Source organism: Gadus macrocephalus, chromosome 16 (genome assembly GCF_031168955.1).
Source record: "Gadus macrocephalus chromosome 16, ASM3116895v1".
Classification (NCBI taxonomy): Eukaryota; Metazoa; Chordata; class Actinopteri; order Gadiformes; family Gadidae; genus Gadus; species Gadus macrocephalus.
Genome location: NC_082397.1, coordinates 12,486,566 through 12,509,651, shown reverse-complemented (window position 1 = coordinate 12,509,651; position 23,086 = coordinate 12,486,566). Strand labels below are relative to the sequence as shown.

The window sequence follows — 23,086 nt, the reverse complement described above, 5'->3', positions numbered from 1 at the left end:
TCCAGTCAACCTGCTGTGATTTAATGCTCAACTGTGAAGCATAACCTTTGAGGAATTTGGAGTGTCAGCAAGTTTTCCAAACACTCATGTCATCCTGAGCGTTATCATTTGCATTCTTGTCAGTTTCAAAAGAGATCATTAAAAATATCCATTGGGTATAAACCTCTTTGATACTTTGCATTTGACGGCAGTCGTAATCAAGAAACAAGGCCAAGAATCAGCCACCATTTTATCCATGGAAATAAAAGCAAATAAATTCTTAGAGAGATGACATTATAGTTGACGACAAAATGATGATAGTGTAAAATGATCATGGGTCTTGGCCGGGTCTGTGAACTCCCTACCCAGCACTGCTGAATGCTGTTGGGAAGAGAGCTTTGGGGCTGAGCAACCTACACGCATTTATTCCCATATCCGAGCGTGACGTCTGCTCAAATTGCTCTGGCATTTAAGGTCCTTTCCCTGCAATCAAGCCAAATGGGGAAATAATTTTCTTGTTATCTTGTTTTACAGAAGGTCATTGAGTCAGTGCAGACAAAATACCATTTGCCTCGCATTATAACTAACCAAAGGCGAGAACGAGAATGATACCGAAGTCAGAGGGCGTGGTCCGACACATGAACCGTAAATACCCATGAATGCTACCCTTCAGTTGGAGGAATTTAACTACACTGGGCCCCGGGTGCAAAACACTGGAATTAATGTGATTAGCACCACACATCTGTGAATGTGGGATTTGCAAGCTCGTAGCAGGTTGGCCTATTCATTCTCAGTTTATGTGGTTCACAGTGCATAAGGGAAATATCTTAGTAAAAACAACAATTTGTTGCTTTTCCCCACTATTAACATTTTTTAATGTCCTCTGCTTATGGCAGCAATTTATGAAATGGTCTTCTGGTCTTCTTTACGGGTTCCATGTTAGTTTAGTGATTAGTTATTGATCTATCATTCCTTTGAAGAGTATGGCCAGTCCAGCTCCACTTCCTCCTTCTGATTTTAATTTGTGTGGTTTCTTGCTTGGTGTGTTCTCCCTCCCTGGGGTGGTTGATCAATGTGTGTATTTTATTGATAATGTTGATGGTCATGTTCCGTGTGTCTGATTCATACAGCTGAATGGATTGGACCTTTGCGTTTAATATTTTCAGTTTGGGGAACTAGGTGAAAGGCTTTTAGTCTTCCAGATTAGTGTGGGAAATACTGTCCTTGCCTTTCTGATTCTGGCTTTGACAACTTTATCCGTTCCTCCATGGAGATCATTCTGCAATACTATTTGAAACGGGCTACCTCTACCATCCATGATTATTGGCGTGTCGTGCTAATTGTTGTCATGACTTTGGTTTTTTTATGTTGGGTTTGGAGCCGAAACGTTGCCGTGGCAGCAACAGGTTCTGATATTTGTGCTATCTGTTGGTGACGGTGGGCTATAGTGACACATCACTAGTCCTCGGTCACAGCTCGGTCAGCCTCACTGTATAATGGTTCGGCCATTGATAGTACCGGTAATTTGCTTCATGGTCCAGTCAATGCAGAGGAGGAAGAGGAAGGGTGTGAGAATCTCCTTTGACCCAGGTCATGACTAGAGACCTTTGATGGCTACGTTTGGCATGGAGCGTTTAACAGTCCAAGAACCAAGAAAACAGATACAGACTTACGGGCTGGGCAAACAAACAAACTGCCAGCCAACTGCCACTCCGGGTGGCTTGGTAGGCTTGGTAGGCTTACGCTATCTAGCCCAGCTTGGAAGCATACAACTGTTGAAGAATACAGAAACAACACATATTTCTTTTTCTAAATAATATTAATGATGAGGCAACAGCAACACATGCTGTTGAGGTATAGAGAAAAATCAAGCAAATTTCCGCAGCGTTCTACTTGATAAAAAAAAAGATGCAAATATTATGTTGGCTGATTGCTCAATCATGTAAATGTTGCAATGCTGCAGAGAGCTTGGAATTGGAACCATTTAATGTACATCGCCATCGCCACACCACTTTGAAACAAGCAATACTGTCGAAGTGTTGTGTCTGTTGCATAATCAGTTTTCATTATGTATTGTTATATGGTATGCTGGGTAAACAGCCTCCAGACCCCCATGGTTACCCATGTGTTAGGGTACGCCGTATCCTGACACAGCTACTGCAATGAAAAAAGCAAGTCTAATTTCTCTGGATGTAAAGTATGTGGTGAAACACCCACACAACACACTGATCACTGCTTGCCTCGTGGACTGGATTGCACTCATGGCATCGGAATCAAGTGGCCGGGGTTCACATTTTGTTTGATTAATTATGGCCTAGTGCTGTTTGCGTTATTTGCCTACATAATAGCAGTGTCAGAGGTAACAAAGATAAATCGTCTGCATTGTATTGAGCGTTTCTACAGGGGATTCATGCTGGATTATGGCTAAATCATGTCTCCTTATGCAGCAAGCATCCCATTTATTTTCTGGATATGCACTATAGCTGAGGAGTGAGTGAAACACATATACAATGTAGAAAAACCAAGAAAAAACGAACCGCAGGAGGAGAGTAGTGAGTAGTGGTACTAGTGCTTTGAACTGTTTCCCTTAGGGACACAACTATGTGTGACAGATTCCTGCGATGGCCATTGTTGTTATTCCATGTTTGAACGAGGGAAACTATATGAATATATGGCTATTGCAGTAAGACAGACAGCACTACCTGGAGCAATGATGGCATTTTAGCATGATTTGCTCTTTAGCATCGTCCAGGATGTGGTGAAGTGAAGTCACCATAATCATGGACGTGATTGTTTTTCCACACCGAGAAAATCAATTCCAATATGAAGAAAGACTCTGTAATACAAGGTTGTGTATCTAGGTGTTTGTAAGCTTTTTCTAATGCCTAATAGCAGAGGATTCTATCATGTAAACGTTCCCATTTAGTGAGAATGCAAGTTCCTCTATTCCAACTGTACAGAATAACTAATCAAAAATCTATTTCAATCATATAGAAAAACATTGACAATCAACAAGGCAATGTAACCAAATGAAACTGTATATACTGAATATAGTGTGCGGCATATGGTAGGATGCAAAATATATTCATACGGAAATGTGAATCCTCCGGGTGGAGCATTATCGCTGTAAGAAGATTAAAATGAGTTGGGGGGAAGTGTAATGTCAGAGCTAACTGCTAAGATGCCTTTGCCCCCCAGAGAGATATTTCATACATTCTCTATTTGCATCTATTTGCATCTCTCTCTCTCTCTCTCTCTCCCACACTCTCTCTCTTTCTCATCCTCTCTCTCTCTCTCTCTCTCTCTCTCTCTCTCTCTCTCTCTCTCTCTCTCTCTCTCTCTCTCTCTCTCTCTCTCTCTCTCTCTTTCTCTCTCTCTCTCTCTCCCACACTCTCTCTCTTTCTCATCCTCTCTCTCCTCTCTCTCAAACACATACTCTCCCTTGGAGGCGGGGGGGGGGGGGGGAGGTTGTGGAGTGTATTTGTGTCCTGTCTGGTAAAACACAGGCAGACAGCCTGCGTCACCAGCCCTACATTTAATACTGAACACTTCCACAGGCTGCACCCCAGCACATGTGCACCACACACATAAGCACACTGCCTGTGCAAATGAACCGCTTGTGCCAGCAGGGCCCAAGGCCGTACTATGACCGGCACTGACAATGTGTGGCTCCCCGTGTTATTATTTTTGGTAGTGGTGCTGGAGGTGTTTAAAGGGCCAGTGGGTAGCAGTGGGTGGAGGCCATGCAGGACTTTTCTGATGTTCAGAAGTGAGTTTTCCAACCAAGAGAGTTTGAGTTCATATCCTTCCCGCCCTTTGCACTGTATGACAACCACGACTCAAACCCAATTGATGGAATTTGGAGGAAATTGCTTCAGGAAACCCCGGAGCATCATTCTGAGGAAAGGCAGCAGCCAAGGAGGGCGAGACTAAATGTGACCCCACCAGACTCCCATCACCAGGGGCTCGGCGTACTGCTCCATGGTCAAATTGGAATACCTAGCTTTTATCGCTCAGGACACGACCTTTGCCTTTCTGGCAACTGTGTTGCCTTTCCTTCATCCAGGCTGCTGCTAGACTTTGAGGCAGGTCGTTGATCCTCGTCCCTGCACCACTACAGCAGCATTCTTGGAAGCCATTTAGCATTGGTTGATGTCCTATGTACTGTGCACTATTTGCTGGCAGGTTAATGTGGAGCAGGATTAATTACAAGTGATGTTGGCCTTCAAATGTGACCTGCTGCAACCTCTCAAGGCCTGACTATAGCAGAGGCAATTATATTCTAAGATCGTACTGAAAGGTGCTGTTGGTAAGGGAATCTATACTCTGATTAGTTGGGGGGAATCATTTTGTCTGTCAATACAATTTGCTGACACAATTGCGCTTCAATATATCCTTGAAAAAAACAACAGTGTCAGCAATCAAAAAGGGTGTTATTAGAGCTCCACATTGGGTTTAGAGGTGTGTTGGTCTGTTGCTAGGGTGCCTTCAGCTGATTTGTGCACCTAGCACATTGTCTAATCAAAAGCAAAAACAACCTGCTCAGCTCGTGATCACTCTCTCATTACCTACCTGTGTGAGTCAGATGTTGTCTTTGTTGTTCTGAGAACAATTCATAATGTTATTGGCTTTGGTTAAGTTACTGTTTGTTTTCCTAAATCATCCACCATCTGGTAAAACAGCTATAAATGGAAGGCAAGATTCACAGAGTACATGCGGCATAATTGCCAGGAGGGGTGATACATTGTTTTTGAGCTATAGGCAGCAAATGGATTTTTGAAAGAGGGAGAATAATGCGGTGGTGCTTCCAATCTTGGAAGATCTCAAGGGAACTGTGCCACAGTATAATTATAGATAAGTGAAAAAATCACAAAAATTATCATTGGCTGTAGAAATATGCATCTTAAAAATGATCTGACATGAATAATTCATCTTTATTACCTCATCATGAGTTATTAGAATAGGCCTTTGTGCAAGGCTGTATGTTGACGAGATAGCCCCATTATAATATAATTTTTGCATACGTTGGTCACTTAAAATAGACTATCTGTCAAACTAACACCACAGAGGTCAAACGGACACCAAAGTACAGCTTTTCTGGTCATCAAGTCATTATCAGCAATTGATTGAATAAGTAACAGTTACAAATTACAGCAACCACTCGGTTTCTACCGCTAGCTTTATTCAGATCTCTATAATCAGTTTGTCCCTCTCTTGGTGAGAAACTGCATTGAAATTGTGGCAATCAGGCTCATTAAACACTTTCCATACCGTTTTGCAGTCTTTTGACCATGTTATTTGTGGAATAAATGTATGCTTTTACTTTGTTATATATTTAGCGTGTGTAACGTGTGTGGTTGTTGTCCTTGTGTTTTACTGTGTCTCCCCTCTTGTTCTCTGTAGGTATCACACCATTGGCTGTTCCTCCACCATCGTCCAACCCCCTGTCCAAATCTGGGAGCTGTCTGTCGGCCAATTAGTGGCATCAGGCCTTGAAAACTTGCACCTGTTTTCTCCATTGTAGCTCTCTGTTGTCTGCCTGTTTGTTGGATGTTTCGTGGTCAGTTATTTCCTTTCTGCTTGATACGCCATAGGGGTTTAGGTGAATCGGTAAGATACCCTTGCGTTTACACTATCATCACGTAGTTTTCCTATGTTATCACATCAGGTTAGAAGCAGGGCCGCCCTCTGTATGCATTAGCCTAGGTTGTGTGTGTTCACTAGTAGTTGTCACTTTATTTTTATTTTCTTTCATGTGGCTGTGCTTATAGTTCTCTATTCCCCTTGGCGCAATACGTCTAATAAATACACCTGTGTGTTTAGTTTGCTGTTTGTGCCGTGCTTTTTTTTGTTCCTCCAGTCAGACGGCAACATGTGTTATGGTTCCCCTACTTCCCCCTAGACGTAGCAAGCTTACATCCTCGAGCCGTAACACCGATTACTTAGCCAGGGAATCTGACTAATCTCGCAAGCTTAGGTTTCATTTGCTCTGCAGATAAGGTCTGGCTCCCCTCCAATACAAAAAGATTTCTGCCCGTACGAGATAGACCGACCAAATCAGATAGACAAACCAAATCACAATCTTATGAGGCGGGATAATAAGTTCACTGTGAGCAACATAGAGGCATTTTTACCAACAACAAAGATGGCTTCCGCTGATGTAAAACAGTCTGTTGACAGTATTAAACAAACTGGACAGTCTATTTCCACAAAAAGAAGGACAGACTGCGCTTAAATCTTTTCTTGCGAAGAAAGATGTTGTCTTACATTGCCAACCGCATCCGTCGTAAAAGCCACCATTACAGGACAAGCAGTGGCCGCACCAAGTGACCAACCGCTAAATATGGACGGCTCCCACCTCCTCCACTTTAATGCTCCATCGTTCATGTTAGGGAGTCTAGATACTAACCCCTAGGTCCTGCACTCCCCATGGGACATACTGATCGTGGTGTCCTTTTACCAGGATAGGGTCAACTCCTCACAGCTCTTTGGAGGCCTTCTCGCTCTTTGAGATCTCCTCAACCTAAGTTCTTCCAGCAATTCTTAAACTAGGGCGCTTTGCCCTGGTTTGTTGCCTTCTGGCTGGGCCCCCTCTCCTTCTCTACACTATCTCCCAATACCTCTCCAACTGATGGCTACATTCCCCTCTTTCCCTTCTCTGACTTTTTCACAAACTTTCTAAACCTTTCCTACCCCCTTATCACCCCCCAAAAATATATCGTCTATAGATATATGGAACCTGAGGGTGATAAAGATATTTTGAACTTCGGGGGGTAGGTATATCGCTTGAAAAAGAAGAAAATAATCTATCGATATGTTGAACCGGGGGTGGTTAGGTTCAAAATATCGCTTGAAATAAATAAATTATAATCTGTAGATATATATAGATAAAATCTGTATAGCCTATCGATATATTGAACCTGGGGGGTAGGTTCAATATATTGAACCTGAGGGCGGAGGTTCAATATATATCGCTTGAAAATGAAGAAAATAACCTGTCTATATATTGAGCCTGGAGGGGTAGGCTAAATATATCGCTTGAAATAAATAAATAATAATCTGTAGATATATTGAACCTTGGGGGGTTGGGTCAATATATCGCTTGAAGAAAAAATTAAAATATATTTTTGAAAATCTATATAGCCTGTCAATATATTGAGCCTGGGGGGGGTAAATTCAATATATTGCTTGAAATAAATAAATGAAAATCTGTATAGCCTATCGATATATTGAGCCTGGCGGGGGTCAATAAATCGATATATCATATCAATATAATGAGCCTGGGGGGTAGGTTGAATATATCGCTTGAAAAAGAAAAAAAAGAATCGGGTGATATATTGAGCATGGTGGGGGGGGGGGGGGGGGGGAGTAGGTCAAATATTTTTCTTGAAATAGGAAATAAAATGACAATAGTATAATAATAGTCTGATATGTTTATGTATTTATTTACACGGGGGTTTTTGCATTTCACATTCAGCCTCTCGCCACCAGGGGGGGCTGCAGCCCCCCCAGCCCCCCCACTTCCAGCGTCCATGTTTACCGTTCTGCGCTAGCTGGCGTATCGTCTCTAAAATAGTAGTAACCATAGCAACGGGAAACAAAACAAAGCTCAGCGGACTATAATACCTCCCGCTACCTCCCGTTCTAAAGTCGTAGCTATGGTCCGTCCTAATTACTGGAGGAGTGAACAACGTTTCCGTTGCATGAGAACCCAACGGGCGTGTAATGGCGTGTGGTGGTTCCGGGTATTAGTCGGACCCTCAGGCGTAACCAGGGAAACAAATGTATGTTTTGTGGAAAACTTTATATTCAGATTGTAAAACGCATGAAAATATAAATTAATGGTCTTAATTTGGTCACCGTTGGTAAGTGACCGTGGTATAAGCGGGATAATGCCCTTCGAGGTGTCCATTATCAGGAATTAATGGACTTCGCGGAGGCAAAAGTCCATTAGTCCATTACTCCGCTTCGCGTCGGACGGTTCACGCCTCCACGTCGTCCATTAATTCCTGATAATGGACACCTCGTCGGGCATTATCCCTAACATAATCAACCTTAATGAGGAGCTGTTTCCATCCCTAATATTACTTACTTCTGCACAGAGCTGATCATACTGTATTTCATCCATAGAGGTTGATGAAAGCAGCATATCTCCCCAATTCCTCTGCATATATATAATTGTCAAAGCTGCAGAAAATAGGCTATAACCAACTACTGCAACTTCTTTCTGTGTTTTCTATAATTACAATCACTGTGCGGAATCCAGAATCATTTGTTTAGCGTTTCATTTTTTTACTGAAAAAATTGCAGTCCTTTGAGTCCATTCATTCACTAGAGTAGGCTACTGCTTTGGTTTGGACTATGACCCTAACCCTTAAGATTTCAATTCAATTTTGTTGATCGTTGTCAATGTCATAATTAGGTTCCCATCATTTCAGCTTGGAATCTTGAACTAACCCAGACGTAATGCTTAATGTTCCCACATGAGATCCAAACAATGAAGACCGTAGACACAATGCCTCTGTTCCCCTCTTCCATCTAATGGCGGGTAAATCAACCAAGAGGAAGCTTTCATTGGTGGAACGTGCACGATATCCTTCGTACATTTTTAACACGTTTTGAATTTCCCAAACATTCATTTTGTTCACGTTTTGAATGTCCCAAATACATTTGCATTTCTCATTTCACTACATGAACTGAGCTTCGGAGAAGTGATGGAATAAATCAGGTCACATGCTTTGGATTGGTTGTGTGGGGTGGGAGTAGGGTTGCCAACTTTCAGAAATTAAAATAAGGGACGCCCACCACGGGCCCGACTCCTGTGGGGCGGGGCGCCCGCAGCAGTGGTATGTTTTATTTTGTGCTGGTGTTTTTAGTAAAGGGTTGATCAAGAAAGGAATTAGTCATACTTAAATCTTGAAATGCTTTATTACCACATAACATTCTCTTATAAAGTGCAGTCAATTAAATCTTGAATGAAATCTCTTTGTGTGGCGTGTGCAGCAATGAACTTTTAAAATATAAACTAAATAAACGGAGAACTTCATGTTACTTTTTAAGTGCATAACTATAGGGACTCTCTTTGACATTTTTTACAAAAAAAACCAGTACAAATAAACAACAAAAACACTTATAAACTTATGTAAAAAAAGAAAGTGCAAAACATTACTCCTTCCCTCAACATTACTCCTCCCCTCAAAACTGTTACTTCTTTTTCCAGGTGTACTTCTTGTTACTCCTTGCAGCACTGAGTAACTCTTTGTCTTTCAAAGCGCTGTTGTAAAACTCTGAACAGGACTGCTCAAAGTTGAGAGTGATCAGGAGCTCACTTCTCATGAGCTCTGTGGAGCACCTGTTCCTGCAGTCACTCCATTTGTTGGCCATTCTGGAGAAGATCCTTTCCACACATCCAGTGGATGCTGGGATGCTCAGGATGTGTCTGGTGATAGACAGCATGTTTGGCAGGTCAGCTACTCGAAAGAGAGCCACCCACCTGGCAGCCACACCTTAAGACTTCCATTCATCTTCAGCATCTTCTTTGAGCCTCTTCAGAATGGGTTTTGCTGTGGAGCATTCATCATAAAGTTCATCCATGTTGACTTTATGGATGAGGTTGAGCTTGGTGGTCACCCTCTCAATGTCAGTAAAGGTCATGGTGCCATGGTGCAGAGAGAGGTTGCAGTGAGAACAACCAGTAGTCTTCAGAAAAGTTGAACCATTTCTCAACATATGAGAGTGCTGTGTTGAGGAATGCAGTAAAATCTGCCCTTGCCATGTCAGCATCAAGTGGACGGAGACGCTGCAGCTTCAATTTAGTTAAGTAGCCATAGAACTGTTAATCTCGTCTCTGTGTGAGCTTTTGCTTGAAGTTTTCCATGATGGAATATAACTCAACACAGGTGGTTTCATCACTCTCCAGCTTCTTTACAACTTCCTCAAAGAGAGAGAGGATATTATTGCAGAGAAGAAGGTTGCATGCTGTCCTGTTGCATGCTGTCTGATGTCAGACAGCCCACCGTGCGCCACTGAAAACACTCGCCGACATATTTTACAACTTGCCTTGTAAACATCTCCACTGACGCTGTCCAGCCAAGGATGTGCGTCTTCCCACTCACGTCCGTACTTCTGCAAGCGTTTACGCTTTTGAGGACGTGGTGGAGTATCGGGTGTAGCGGACATTTTTAAAAGGCGCAGGTTTTGTGCGCAGCGCCGGTGTGTGGTGTCTGTCGCTAGGCAACCGTGACCACCACACGCATGCGCAGACACAGATGACCGGAGCGGGTCTTGCGTAGATCCCACCGCGACAATTTTGCTGACCGTAGTATTCCCTGTGTTTTGTTTTGATCATTATTGTTAGATTTAGTATTTGTGTGTGTGACAGACATGTGTATTGGACATTTATGGAAATACGGAACAAATTGCGTCCCGTATTGGTTCAATACGGGACGCAACATTTAATTGCCAAATAAGGGACGATTCCGTATTTTACGGGACGGTTGGCAACCCTAGGTGGGAGTGCTAGGGGGTTTCATGTGACCACTGCTGTAGCCAAACATTGCACACCGGCCTAAACAAATAGAACTGGGGAGAGACAGACAGTGGGCGATAGAGAGAGGGTGAGTCAATAACAAAACCAGATCATTTTTTTCAGGGCCCCTGTCGGTCAAGAACACACCCTTATACTGCTACTTTAAGACCTTTTCAGCCACGAGCGAAACGCTTTTTACATGAGGGACATGCATCATTGGATAAGCTCTCTGATATCTATATGGTGCTGTGCATTGCCTGCACTTTCTTCATCTCTTTGCAAATGTGGTAAGTAAACCATATGTATTATAAACAACAATAGTGTAACTCAATTAATTCTGAGGCCCAACAAATTTACGATCATCAACGCTACTTATTTCATGCATGTGCGATTCCAGACTTGATTTTGTAAAACAAATGATTTCCTTCCTTGAAAGGTTAAGTCTATAGTACTGCAAAAGTTACTTATGACAATTCCAGCTCTGAAACATCACCAAAACTAAAAACAGTTACCTCTTAAGCAAAATGCAAATCCTCCTGACAAATAATCGCATCATCACACAAGCTGTGTGTGCCCTTCAGCAGAACGTAGAGATGTATAGCAGCAGCGGCCCGGGGTGCAAAACGCATCACATCATCAGACAATATAAACACCAACAGTAAAGCTTTTGCTCATTGGTTGATTGCGTCAACCACGGCTATCGTGATAGTGGGTGTAGTTGAAATGCCATTCAAAAGCTCTGGTTTTTCTGAACCAATTGTAGCTCTTGTGTGGGTCTCGTCATAAAGTTAGCGATAACAAAACCCACCTATTTAGAGGGAAGATTTGATCTCTCAATTTTACTGTACTGAAATTAGTCGCACTGAATTACTATTACTCGACCTCTGTGAAGTTAAAGCGGGCCTACCAAACACAGAGCTGCATAGCATTTTCCAACTGCAGAGTCAGCAGCATTCTTTCTGATAGGCGGACAAAGGGCCTTTTTCAAGCAACCCTTCACGTTCCTAGACAAATTCATCAGGCCGTTTTGAAGGGTTTATGTCCTCAAAAGCATGTCATGGTTAGATGTTGATTGTAAAATAAACTATATATCTTGGGCCCCTGAAGGTTACCCTCTGTGTTTAACATGGCACAAAAACCCCTGTCCAACCATAACGCCTCTCCATCCATTTTCCCTGGCTTCCATCAGAGGGGACCCTGCGCTATGCCTCCTACTATGGAGACCATATGGTGCTGCAGAAGGCTCCGGAGAGAGCCGTCGTGTGGGGCTTTGGACCTGAAGGAGTGCAGGTCAATGTCACTCTGTTGGGGCCTTGGCCACAGAATGCACCACCGGTGAATGTCACAGAAGGTGAGAGGGACGCAGGCTTGTTGTGATGAGTGAAACCAGACCAAGGTTGACTTTCGAAGGGAGAGGGGCATCTTATAGAAAGAGTGTCAGACATGATAGTATAGCCTTGCTGGGTTGCTCTTCAACTGTTTAAATGACTTGACACTACCTCAAGGGAAACTACAATCATTTCACACAAGTGAAATTCAATAGCAAAAGTTCAAGTTTTTTAGTTCTATGTCATTCAAGCTGAAGGTGAAACCCAAAATAGAGTTATTTTCCAGCTGTAGTTGTCGAAATCTAAAATTTGAATGGCGCACCTTACAGGCAAATGGAAAGTGACCCTGGACCCTGTTGAGGCTGGAGGTCCTTACACGGTGATCGCCTCCATGGACCAACTCTCAGTCAACCTGACTGATGTGCTTTTTGGAGAGGTGTGGCTCTGTTCAGGGCAAAGCAACATGTGTTTCGAAACGGAGAAGGTTTGTGTGTTGTCCACAATGTCTACAACGTAAAATTGTCTTCTTTCACATCTTCCGTTACCGTATTATTTTTAACTTGCTTCATTTGAACTTTTTTTTTTTTTTCTTATACCCTTAAAGGTTTTTAATGCCGAAGCTGAGCTACAGCTCACCTCACAGTACCCCAGGGTTCGTGTGTTCATGGCAGGAATGCGACAGAGTGATCAAGAGCTGGATGATCTGGCTGCAGTGCAACAGATATGGTCTGTGCCCACCATAGGTAATCACACGATTGTCTGCCCCCTTCGACAACCATGAATGTATTCACCACCACATGTCATCAAGTTAAGTACAACTAAATGATGCTGGCTTCCTATGAACCGTGACCTTGTGATTGTAATCGTCGCTGGTTGATTGGTGATTTCAAATCTATTTTTATGGTTTCTGTGTTTCAGAGTCTGTGAAGGGATTTTCCGCCCTGTGCTGGATGTTTGGACGGCTCCTGTATGCCGACCTGAGTACGCCTGTAGGCCTGGTGCAGTCGTGTTGGGGGGGCACGGTGGTGGAGACCTGGTCCTCAACAAGAGCCCTGCAGCAGTGTGGCCTGGAGCATGACATGTGGGGAAATAGTGCGCACATGCAGGATAACCTGTTCTTTGCTTTATAGATCTCTGGCTATATTGGGTTGATATGTACAATTGTAATTCATAAGAAAACATACATTAGTTAAAATTGGACCAGGAGTAAACAATATATAGAGAACCATTCCCTGGATGGATTGACTCTTGGATGGGCACATTTTGATATTGGGAAATGTTGAGGTTAAGATTGTATTTATGGAGTAAATAATTGCAGTGGTAAAGTAACATAGCACAGGTTTAAATTGTAATTAGAAAGTACTAAAAGAGTGGATAATTATCAGATATGGATTTTTTTTTATCAAAAAGAATAAGCATAGCCATATAATCCCAACCCAGGTGAGTCCCTCTCCTTCCCTGGCCTGTTTGACCTATTTTACTTCCCATTGCCCCCTAACGACTATCTGGTGCTTGATACTTGAATATGTTGTCTCTTTCTAAGCGTTCCAAGGCACGGAAGTGAGAATAGAAATTCTCAGCTGTGGAATGCGATGATTCACCCATTTCTTAAAATGACTCTCAAAGGAGCAATCTGGTATCAAGGTATTACAATATTATCTTTCATTATTAAAATATTGTTCATAATTAGAAGTAAGATATAGGCCAATTACCAACTGTTGTATAATATAATATTATACAATAACATTATGATTATTATTATAATTTGTTTTGTGTCAAGTTCTCTCCTTACTCCCTACCAAGGAGAGTCCAATACCGTCGTCAATAAGGAGGTGTACAATTGTTCCTTCCCTGCCATGATCGATGACTGGAGGTCATCGTTCCATGAGGCGTCAGGTGGACAAACAGCGTTAAACTTTCCCTTTGGTTTTGTTCAAGTAAGTCAGCATTATAATCGTAGGCCTAAAGAAAAAAAAAACGTTACATTGACCACTCACAATTTGTCATTTGTCATGATCTACTCTGATATGTTTTCAGCTAGCTCCTGGCGTCTGTCGGGCTCTTGGCTTAAACTTTAATAACTTTGCTAGCACCATCCGGTGGCACCAGACAGCTGATACTGGCACAGCTCCCAACCCAAGGATGAAGGAAACTTTCATGGCTGTGGCCATGGATCTTCCAGATAACAGTTCACCCTACCATCCGTAAGAATGGGTTTCAAATTGCTACCCGGTTTTCAAAAGTGTCACAAATTACGAATGAAATCATAGGAATAGTTTGTCCAGGTTCGAAAACTGTAATCTCGTATGTGTTGACAAGTCCCATCACCTTATCAGGGGATAGTCTACACTACTGTCTTTTTGACCTGAGCATGTCTGATCTGCATGTCTTGTATTATAGGTGGTACTCTGGTATTGTTTAATTTCCGTCATATTATGTTTCAGCATCCATCCACGAGACAAGTTAACAGTGGCAAACAGACTGACTTTGGGGGCCAGGGCCGTAGCATATGGGGAGAAAGATGTGCCCTTCCTTGGGCCATACCCGCAAAAGATTACCTTCATTAATAATTCCCTCATCATCACCTATGACCAAGCCATCACTGTCCGGAATGGAGGAGGCTTTGAGGTATCGTTCTTTCAGCCCACTCTTAATCCTATATTCACCTTAGATGAACACATGTGCACGCCTATCTTTGGTTCACGCAATTTAAATGTGGCTACAAAACATACATTTGTTGGTCTCCTTCATCCAAATTGTCCATCACTACCAGTAGAGCTAGACCGAACCGTGCACAATAACTGCACACCAAACCCTTCTCTCCAGATTTGTTGCCCAGAGGTGGAGGCCAATTGCAGTCTTGAGTCTCCCTGGAAACCGGCTCCCATGGTGAACTGGAGCTCCTACAGCGTGCAGGTGTCGAGCGCTGCGTGTCCGTCCAGCCATGAGGTAGCTGCCGTCCGCTACGCATGGATGGACCGCCCTTGTAATTACAAAGCCTGTCCGGTCTATTGCTCCGCGGGGAGTCTACCGGCTCCTCCGTTCACTACCACAAACTCTGTACTCCTAGGAACGCAAGCTCCCAACTTCTGGGATCGTAGCGGGGAAATGTGAGATAAACTGTGAAATATCAGGGATAAACAACCGTATAATAAAGGCCTTGGCCATGGAGCTTGTTGTGTTGATGGCCCTCAAATCCCCATTTGGTTCTGTGGGAAGACACATGGTCCTACATCTCTGATGATCTATATACGTTTTATGGTAATTTCTTGAGACAACTTTTAACATAACTGTAACTGAGGGGATTTACTCAACAAAGACTGTAATTAAACCAATTTTAATAATGTTTTGAATGGAATCCAACATGCTGTCTCTCAAGGTAATGACCCCTTTCCAAGTGTGAAATTCTACAAAATACACAAGCCTTGTTTTTGATTTTATATCATAGGACAGTTAATACAATTGCCTCATTAACAAGCTATTTATTCAGGATACAAACAGGCCCCATGTAGAACATGTTGGCTCCATGGAGTCCAGAGCCTTGGATGAAGCGGGAGGGAACGCAGCGAAGGCCAACTCATTAGCAAGATCCTGTATCCACGCTAATTATGGAAGTGGAACAGCTCCCTGCACTACAAGGAGCCTCTCCCCTCTCACGAGGCGGGAAAACAGTGTAAACAACAATCCTTCCCATTTACATGATCACGGCGTGGCGGTTTCCTTTTGGAAGTGGCATTGATAAATGTCATCAGGGGCCCTGTAACCAGTCCCCATGTTGGGACGGGCTCAGGAGTTGAAGAAGGAAGTGGAAGGCCTGGTGCTGTAGTTAGGGAGATGTGATGCCCCAGGAGACTGCGGTGTCTGTCCTGGAGGAAAGACGGACGGGGATGGCATCTCTAATAAGTCATACAATACAGAGCAGAACCAAAGCACACTTAACTTTGCAGAGTGAGTGTTTTAGATGGAAGGACTTTAATTGACCGCCTATCAGTGTACGTGCGTTTGATTGGACCGGTAAGAGTTAGCTGACAGGGCGTCCCGTCAGAACTAACTATGCCCATAAATCGATCGCAAAGTTGTATGTACAAATAATCCCAAGTGGAAAATAGGTGAATACATACCCAGGATTTGGAGATTTTACACAACATGGCCAAGCACTTAGCTAAGTCTACATTATACATACTGTTGATATTGGCAAAGTTACTAAGTAACCGCAAAGAACATCTTAATTCCCAGTACAATAATCCAATGTAAAACCATCATGAACCTGAAGCGTGGTGGTCTGTCTTTGCGCTGTCGTCGAAGCCCTGATGTCTCTGATAGGCCTCAAAATTGACCGAGGCGTCGTCCTCCGAGAGGCTTTGTGGGGCGTGTCCGTCGCCGGGGCGACACACCTCAAACCGTACCCACTGGTAGCTAGGGGAGGGGATAAGCATCCTGTCAGTGGGCTTTCTGGGAACACTTTAATTCATGCCATTATTTCATTTTGTCTGTAATCCACATTTTATGACATGCATGTCTGATTTTTTTAAATGTACTTATAATGTCACCACTGAATGCTTACATTGACATTTGTCAACACTTTGAAAATGTCTCAATGTACACATTTTCAGACACATTTTTGCAAAGGAAGGCATACTTGCTGCACTTGCGTGCTCCAGGACAGCTCTGAATGAGGTTCTGGATGGTTGGGTGAGAGAAGCCGAAGAAGTCTGCGCCGGACGGCACAATGGGCAGCATGGGCTTGGACCTAAAGCACAGCGGTTTACCAGATACAGGAAAACAGTTAGAACAATACCAATACAACTGTAACGATTGATATAGACTTTTTTGGGTGTTATTTTAGTCAACGGAAAAGTTACCAGAAAACTTCTGTATTTCTCCACCGGGACCCTATTAGTCTATCATTTTGGGTAGAAACTAATGCGGTCAACAATATTTTGAAATTGTATTTGGCAAGAACACTGCAGGGGTAAAAGCGCCCTGCCAAGGCATGTGTTCTAAAAGGGCTTGCATTGGCGACTGACAAGCTTATAATCTAACACTATACATTCACAACGTGATATATCTCCATATATACAACATATAAATACAACTTTCGTCTTTACTGTGCGCTTAATTCAAATAGTTGTTGTTATCTTGTCTTAACAATAACAACTAAGTCTCGTTCAAAAGAAGCCCCTCTCTGAAATCTTGTTGCAGGGAATGTCCCAATGGTCATTACAATCTCAACACCCACCCAAGTATTTTAGATAACACTAAGCGAAGATTCCAGTAGTGCGACACAACAAACAGCAATCTCCTCTCCCTAGCTCCCGATTACACCGTTCTTTTCCTGAAAAAAAAATCAATTCTCGCAAGACTTATCCTTGGAACAGACCAGATCGACGTTAAAGTTAAGATTACTTTTATTTCTCTGTCTGCCTGTCACTGGCAAAAACAAGCACTTAAAGATGACGTTTAGTGGAGGGGCGTTGTTGCCCCCAAACGATTATGCTGCCGCCTTTTTTTGCTCAGTCCTGGACCAATTAAAAAATAAATATCAAAAAAAGAATTAAATTAAAGGAAGACAAACGTGGGTTTGGGCTTTGGATCAATACCTTTAGGTACCGTAAATATTAATCTTGATTTCGGCGTGGCCGTTTGAGCCCGCACCGGCGGCAGAAGGATGTACCTGACAGCAGCGATGGCCTTCAGCAGGTTAGCATGGCACATGAGGGCGGAGGACGCCACGATGGCGTTCTGAGGATCCTCCTCTGGGACGATCTCAAACTGGGGGAGCAGCAGGACACTTGATGTATGTATTTGGTCATTGGTCTCAAAATACTAATATACTAAAACTATAAATGATAATAATCCTTATTGTTATTAATAAGAATTCAGCATCAAAGATATATGTGCACCTCGGCGATACTCAACATGCATCCTAGCCTCTGCTAGATTCTCAGTCTTTAGATTAAATTCCAACCACTGCCGTCTGATAATGTAGTGAGAACACAAGAATAACACAACAGACACGTCCTCCCCAGGTAGGCCGGTTGGTACCTGGGGCCCCGCTCCACAGTCCTTGATCTGGCAGGTGTACAGGCACTGCTGCTCCGGGTTCTTCATGCTAGCGAAGACCCGTGTGCTGCAGAAGCCAACCGGGTAGATGGCACACTGGTCATGGAACAGCATTCTGTCTGTGATGATCTGTGGTCAAAATTAATCACATAGAAATATACTGTATGTGTTAATAAAAAAAGAATAATAATACTTTTGTGAGCAGCAACCCATGTTTACATGTACTAGAGTTTCTTGCCACACGGATGTCCCAAATAAACAAGCAAACCAATTAAAGCGCAAAAGAAGTAATAAAGTAGTAAAAATACATCCGCTGCATTCATGTTGAGATGAGTTGGACAGATATCAATGGACTGGGGTCGTATGTGTAAAGTAGTGCCAGACGCTCTGAGCTTCATTCCAGAAGGCTATGGATCCAATGATGGTGCGAGTTCAACAAAAGAGGAAGCTTTTACTGACCTCTCCGAGGCTGTAGACCGTCAGACCCCCCAGGGCGATGGGGAAGACGGGGCGCCCGGACGCGTCCAGAGCGATGGGCTGGACCAGCTTACGACAGCCATCAGCCACCTTCCTTTTTTTGGACATCCTCTTCGGAACTGGACATGAACATTAGAAAAACACGTCATTTTTATGAGAATAATTCCTATCTGCATATCGACATGCACGCACAAAAATATGACGACAATACAGTTGGGTCCAGAGTTAATGGCGAGCAGAGAAGAGGTTAACAGTTTTGTATTAATTTGTGCAATTTCCTGTTGTGCTCACCCTCCTCCTTTCCGTTCTCTTTCCCTCGCTCCCTACGCTCCTTCTTGGGTTTCTTATGAGCTCCGTCTTCTCCTGTGGAACCAGCCGTTGCAGGGTTATGACCCCCAGCCAGACCAGAAGCCCCCGGGGGCCCAGAGGTGGAGGCTGAAGCGGGTGGCAGAGGTGGATGGGAGCTTGTGTTTGGGGTGGGCAACAGCTCCGCCTCCGTGAAAGACTGGTACTGCAACAGGGATTTTAGCAAGAACCTGAGGAGAACAAGAAATGAATAATAAAGGACATTTTTGTTATTGCAAACATTTAGCGATGTGTGGACTCACATTGTAAATGTGCTTATCCAACATCATTATCATTAGTAGTTCAATAACTAAATCATCAACTTCAACAGAGGCAAATTAGCAAAAATCCAAGAGACGAAAAACTGTTTATTTTGACATCGACAGGTACGGTACAGCATGGGTCACATCTCGTCTTACCTGCGCTCCTCCTTGGCTCTGAGGAACTTCTCTTCGAGATGAGCCACTTCATCACAGAGCGCTGCATTCTCCTGAGGGCATACAAAACGAACACAATGCTCATTAGCCACCCAATGTCCCTCAAAATTATGTTTTGTGCAGCTGATGCCCCGATTCCATGCTCCCACACAATACCTTCCAATTCACTTGAATGAATATCCATTGAAGGTTCGACCACAGTAAAAACACCACCATCTCTAAACAAAGCATTAGAAAGGGTTAACCTTTAACTCACGAATATCATGGCGCGCGCCGCTCTGCGCAGCCTCAGGTACTTGAGGCGGTACCGTTCGCTGTGGTTCTTCCGGGGGCCCCTTCGGCCCTTGACCCTGGGCTCCGTGGAGCTGGTGGGAGACGGGAAGGCAGGCAGCGAGGCGGCAGAGCCAGAGCTGGAGGCTGTGGTCTGGGGAGGAGAGCCCAGGAACGATGGGCCACTGAAGGGCGGCTGCCGCTCCCCATCACCCTGGAGGGGGGGGGGAGGGGGGGGGGTTATGTTAATTTCAACAATGGAAGCCGGGACTTTGTCTATTTATTTGGATGCAGAATGATTTCCACATGTTTAGGATGTAATTAAATGAGAATGATCAAATCAAAACTGACCAAAGTTGACGGGACAATAATATGAAATCGATAGACATTGACAATATAAAAAAATATATTAGAAAATATATCACTCTTTGTCGGTTCTTCTCCAACATCACAATAGCTTGGCCAGTCTGTATTTACGCCCACTCTACGTTTTACCCTCTGGAACGCACCGCCTTCATGGTATGCATCCTATGTGACTCACCAACAGCGCAAAGACTCCATTTCTGTTCTCAATCCTCTTGAATCTCCTGCTGCCCTTCTGTGTCTGAAACACAGTGGGAAGCTGATGCCAAAGCATAGAGCTGGAAACCCCTCCCGCGGACTCCATTCCAAAGACTACTTATTCTAGTGACAATAAATATAAACATGTTGCTTTGTCCTAATACATAAAATACATAAACATATGAAGGGTACAAAAATAAAAATGAATACGATGAGGTGTTTTTTGTTGACAAAAGTACGGAATGGAAGTGCTCAAATTTCCTAGAGTCCAACGGAGGCTCCTGACATTCTCATCCACACTTACCTCACGGTACATCACAGCCTCCAGACTCGACTTTGCACTGTCAAGGAGAGAACCCACAACAATGTAGCAACTGAAACAAACACATCTCCATCCCAACTCTACCTCATAATCACTACTGACCAGCATTAAAGCTTGGCTTTGGAATACCTCTAGATGACAGTTTATTGAATTGAGTTACACTATAAGCTAAACTGTTTCACTTAATGACTTGTTGGTTGAATAAAGGTCAAATATAATAAGAAAATAAATTGCAGACTATAACTATAAATAAGCTAATACAGGAGATTAATATTGGAATCAGAATTACATATACTTTGATTGAATAAGGCCCCTGTCGATGATTCGTTGCTTGATCTCCTTGATGTGCATAGGGCGCCCAGCTTCCTCCAAAACCATCTGGAAAAGAGAAGTTGATAATTGCATCCGTAATAAAAAAAGGAATGACCACAACTTTAAAAAAAAACCTAGTGGGTCAAGCATAAAGTGGTAAAGACAATACCTGTGCAGCATCAAGCCATGTTAGGTTTGGCTTCTCACTGATATCACTGGATGGTTCGCTGGATGTAGAAAATAAAGCATCGACATGTAAAGCATACGTTAAGTTTGCTGTTAAGTCATGGAGCTCCCATAAAAAAACGTTTAACGAGTAACGTTAAGGTATATGTTTAATTTACACTAAATTAACCAATCAAAATATATTACATGAATGGCATAGGTTTAGTTCACCGAAAAGTCATGGAGCTCCCATCAAAAAACATTTAACAACAGCTGGGTTCCCAAATGCCCATTAAAGTTGATGAATTGGTTGGCCGTTTTTTTAAAGTGATATCTCGCTAGAGTTAACACACAATCACTAAATAGTTGCCATCCACCTTTCGAGCGTCTCTGAGGCGCCTGACAGCGTCGCGATGTGGTCAAGCGCAGGGAACAGAGAGTAGTGTCCCTGTCCATCCGTCTCCATCTCGGATTCAAAAGTGTTGAGGGACTCCATAGGAGAAAGTCCTCTTCCCTGGTTACTAGCTGAAGAGGGCTAGAATACAAGACATGTAACAGTTAACACAAGTAACATGAGAGGTATTACATGGACACACTAGGAATACAACACATGTATTAACGTTACGCGACCAGACCCCGGATAAGCGGTTGAAGATGAGTATGAGTATGTTACATGACGTCGGACTAGACTACCAGAGGTGTACATTTGTCTAGCCTATTGCACTTCCCAAGAACAAAATAATCATAAACATACCCCACTTCTTTCAAATCGTTTAGATTGCTCTTTTCCATGAATCATCGGGGAGCCTTCATTTGTGTCCATTGCATTGTTACATGCAACACAAGTGCACCTACGTAGCAAGGAACTTTACAAACCACGAGTATGAATTACGACGAAACAAATAGGACTATGTGCACTGTTGTCTTTTAATTCAGACATGGGATTATTAACCACTGTCTATCTAGAGGGCTGCGGACTGGATTCACTTGTCAATGTGTTTAATTGTTACGGGAACCATAAACAAACGTCGGGGCGCTTCGTGACCTGGACGGAGGTATTATCCGGTACTCCATGGAACCGGATTTCCGCCTCAGTGTAACTTCTCTGGGAAATGTAGTTCGTGGGACTCCCGCTACTCAAAGTGCTTTCAATGCTTTACTGCGTCCTTGTGGTAGCCTGGGTATAGAGTGGCGAAGTCACGCCCCTTCCGGTAGGGCTCATGGGACCTATGAGATCGAAAAATATGAATGGGTGTCAATGGAGAGAAAATAATTATTTTCTGGTCCCGGTCTTTATATGCCCTGGATTACACATATGTTGTTTGTGGATTTAAAGGATAATTTTTCATGCAAAGAGTTCGACCGTTTATTGTGCAATTGTTCAGATAAAGGCTGTAGAGAAAACACAACGAGAAAGACTACACGGCTCGTATGTGACGTCACGCTCCCTGCGTGGAGAAGACCGACAATCTTCCCATCGGCATAACTGAAACTCTGCACGTGCCCCGATTTATAATGGTTTTCACCTCTTTCGATGCTTTTATCCTCCCCTTGGAAAAAGCGGTGAAGTGGGGCAGAGAGATCGCCATCTCTGTGCCGAGTTCCAAGGGCGGGTGTGGTGACGTATATCATATGCGTCGAGAGCAGCGAAGAGCTGTAGTTCACAAAGCGGCCTCACATAAAACCTAAAATTATCAAACTTCTTCACGAACATTTTTAGTTTTCTTTGCATGAAAAAGTATCCTTTAAATCCACAAACAACATATGTGTAATCCAGGGCCCATAGAGTGGCGAAGTCACGCCCCTTCCGGTAGGGCTCATGGGACCTATGAGATCGAAAAATATGAATGGGTGTCAATGGAGAGAAAATAATTATTTTCTGGTCCCAGTCTTTATATGCCCTGGATTACACATATGATGTTTGTGGATTTAAAGGATAATTTTTCATGCAAAGAAAACTAAAAATGTTCGTGAAGAAGTTTGATAATTTTAGGTTTTATGTGAGGCCGCTTTGTGAACTACAGCTCTTCGCTGCTCTCGACGCATATGATATACGTCACCACACCCGCCCTTGGAACTCGGCACAGAGATGGCGATCTCTCTGCCCCACTTCACCGCTTTTTCCAAGGGGAGGATAAAAGCATCGAAAGAGGTGAAAACCATTATAAATCGGGGCACGTGCAGAGTTTCAGTTATGCCGATGGGAAGATTGTCGGTCTTCTCCACGCCAGTCGCAGGGAGCGTGACGTCACATACGAGCCGTGTAGTCTTTCTCGTTGTGTTTTCTCTACAGCCTTTA

The 23,086-nt window shown here is 43.3% G+C and overlaps 2 protein-coding genes across 6 annotated transcripts; one reads left to right on the top strand and one right to left on the bottom strand.

The window, feature by feature from the left end:
• The first annotated feature begins 10,552 nt into the window (after positions 1 to 10,552).
• On the top strand, positions 10,553 to 15,181 carry siae (sialic acid acetylesterase). Its single transcript, XM_060075711.1, has 10 exons — positions 10,553 to 10,794; positions 11,697 to 11,858; positions 12,165 to 12,319; positions 12,440 to 12,578; positions 12,754 to 12,916; positions 13,379 to 13,479; positions 13,639 to 13,772; positions 13,873 to 14,039; positions 14,280 to 14,463; positions 14,662 to 15,181. The coding sequence occupies exons 1-10, from the start codon at positions 10,707 to 10,709 to the stop codon at positions 14,947 to 14,949; spliced, it is 1,581 nt and encodes a 526-aa protein (XP_059931694.1). The 5' UTR covers positions 10,553 to 10,706; the 3' UTR covers positions 14,950 to 15,181.
• Positions 15,157 to 21,850, bottom strand: tbrg1 (transforming growth factor beta regulator 1). 5 transcript variants are annotated; one of them, XM_060075706.1, is made up of 15 exons: positions 21,542 to 21,850; positions 21,165 to 21,322; positions 20,792 to 20,849; positions 20,600 to 20,688; positions 20,293 to 20,329; positions 19,969 to 20,031; positions 19,414 to 19,641; positions 19,140 to 19,210; positions 18,667 to 18,911; positions 18,358 to 18,494; positions 17,881 to 18,027; positions 17,510 to 17,607; positions 16,475 to 16,585; positions 16,103 to 16,251; positions 15,157 to 15,696 (listed from the first exon to the last, which is right to left on the bottom strand). In XM_060075706.1, exons 1-15 carry the CDS (start codon positions 21,608 to 21,610, stop codon positions 15,662 to 15,664), a joined length of 1,695 nt encoding a protein of 564 aa, XP_059931689.1. In that variant the 5' UTR covers positions 21,611 to 21,850; the 3' UTR covers positions 15,157 to 15,661. The 5 variants fall into 5 exon arrangements, with proteins under 5 accessions (XP_059931689.1, XP_059931687.1, XP_059931688.1 ...); XM_060075704.1 differs by having other exon boundaries at positions 15,157 to 15,701; positions 21,542 to 21,849; XM_060075705.1 differs by having other exon boundaries at positions 15,157 to 15,701; positions 20,606 to 20,688; positions 21,542 to 21,849.
• Between the last annotated feature and the right edge of the window lie 1,236 nt (positions 21,851 to 23,086).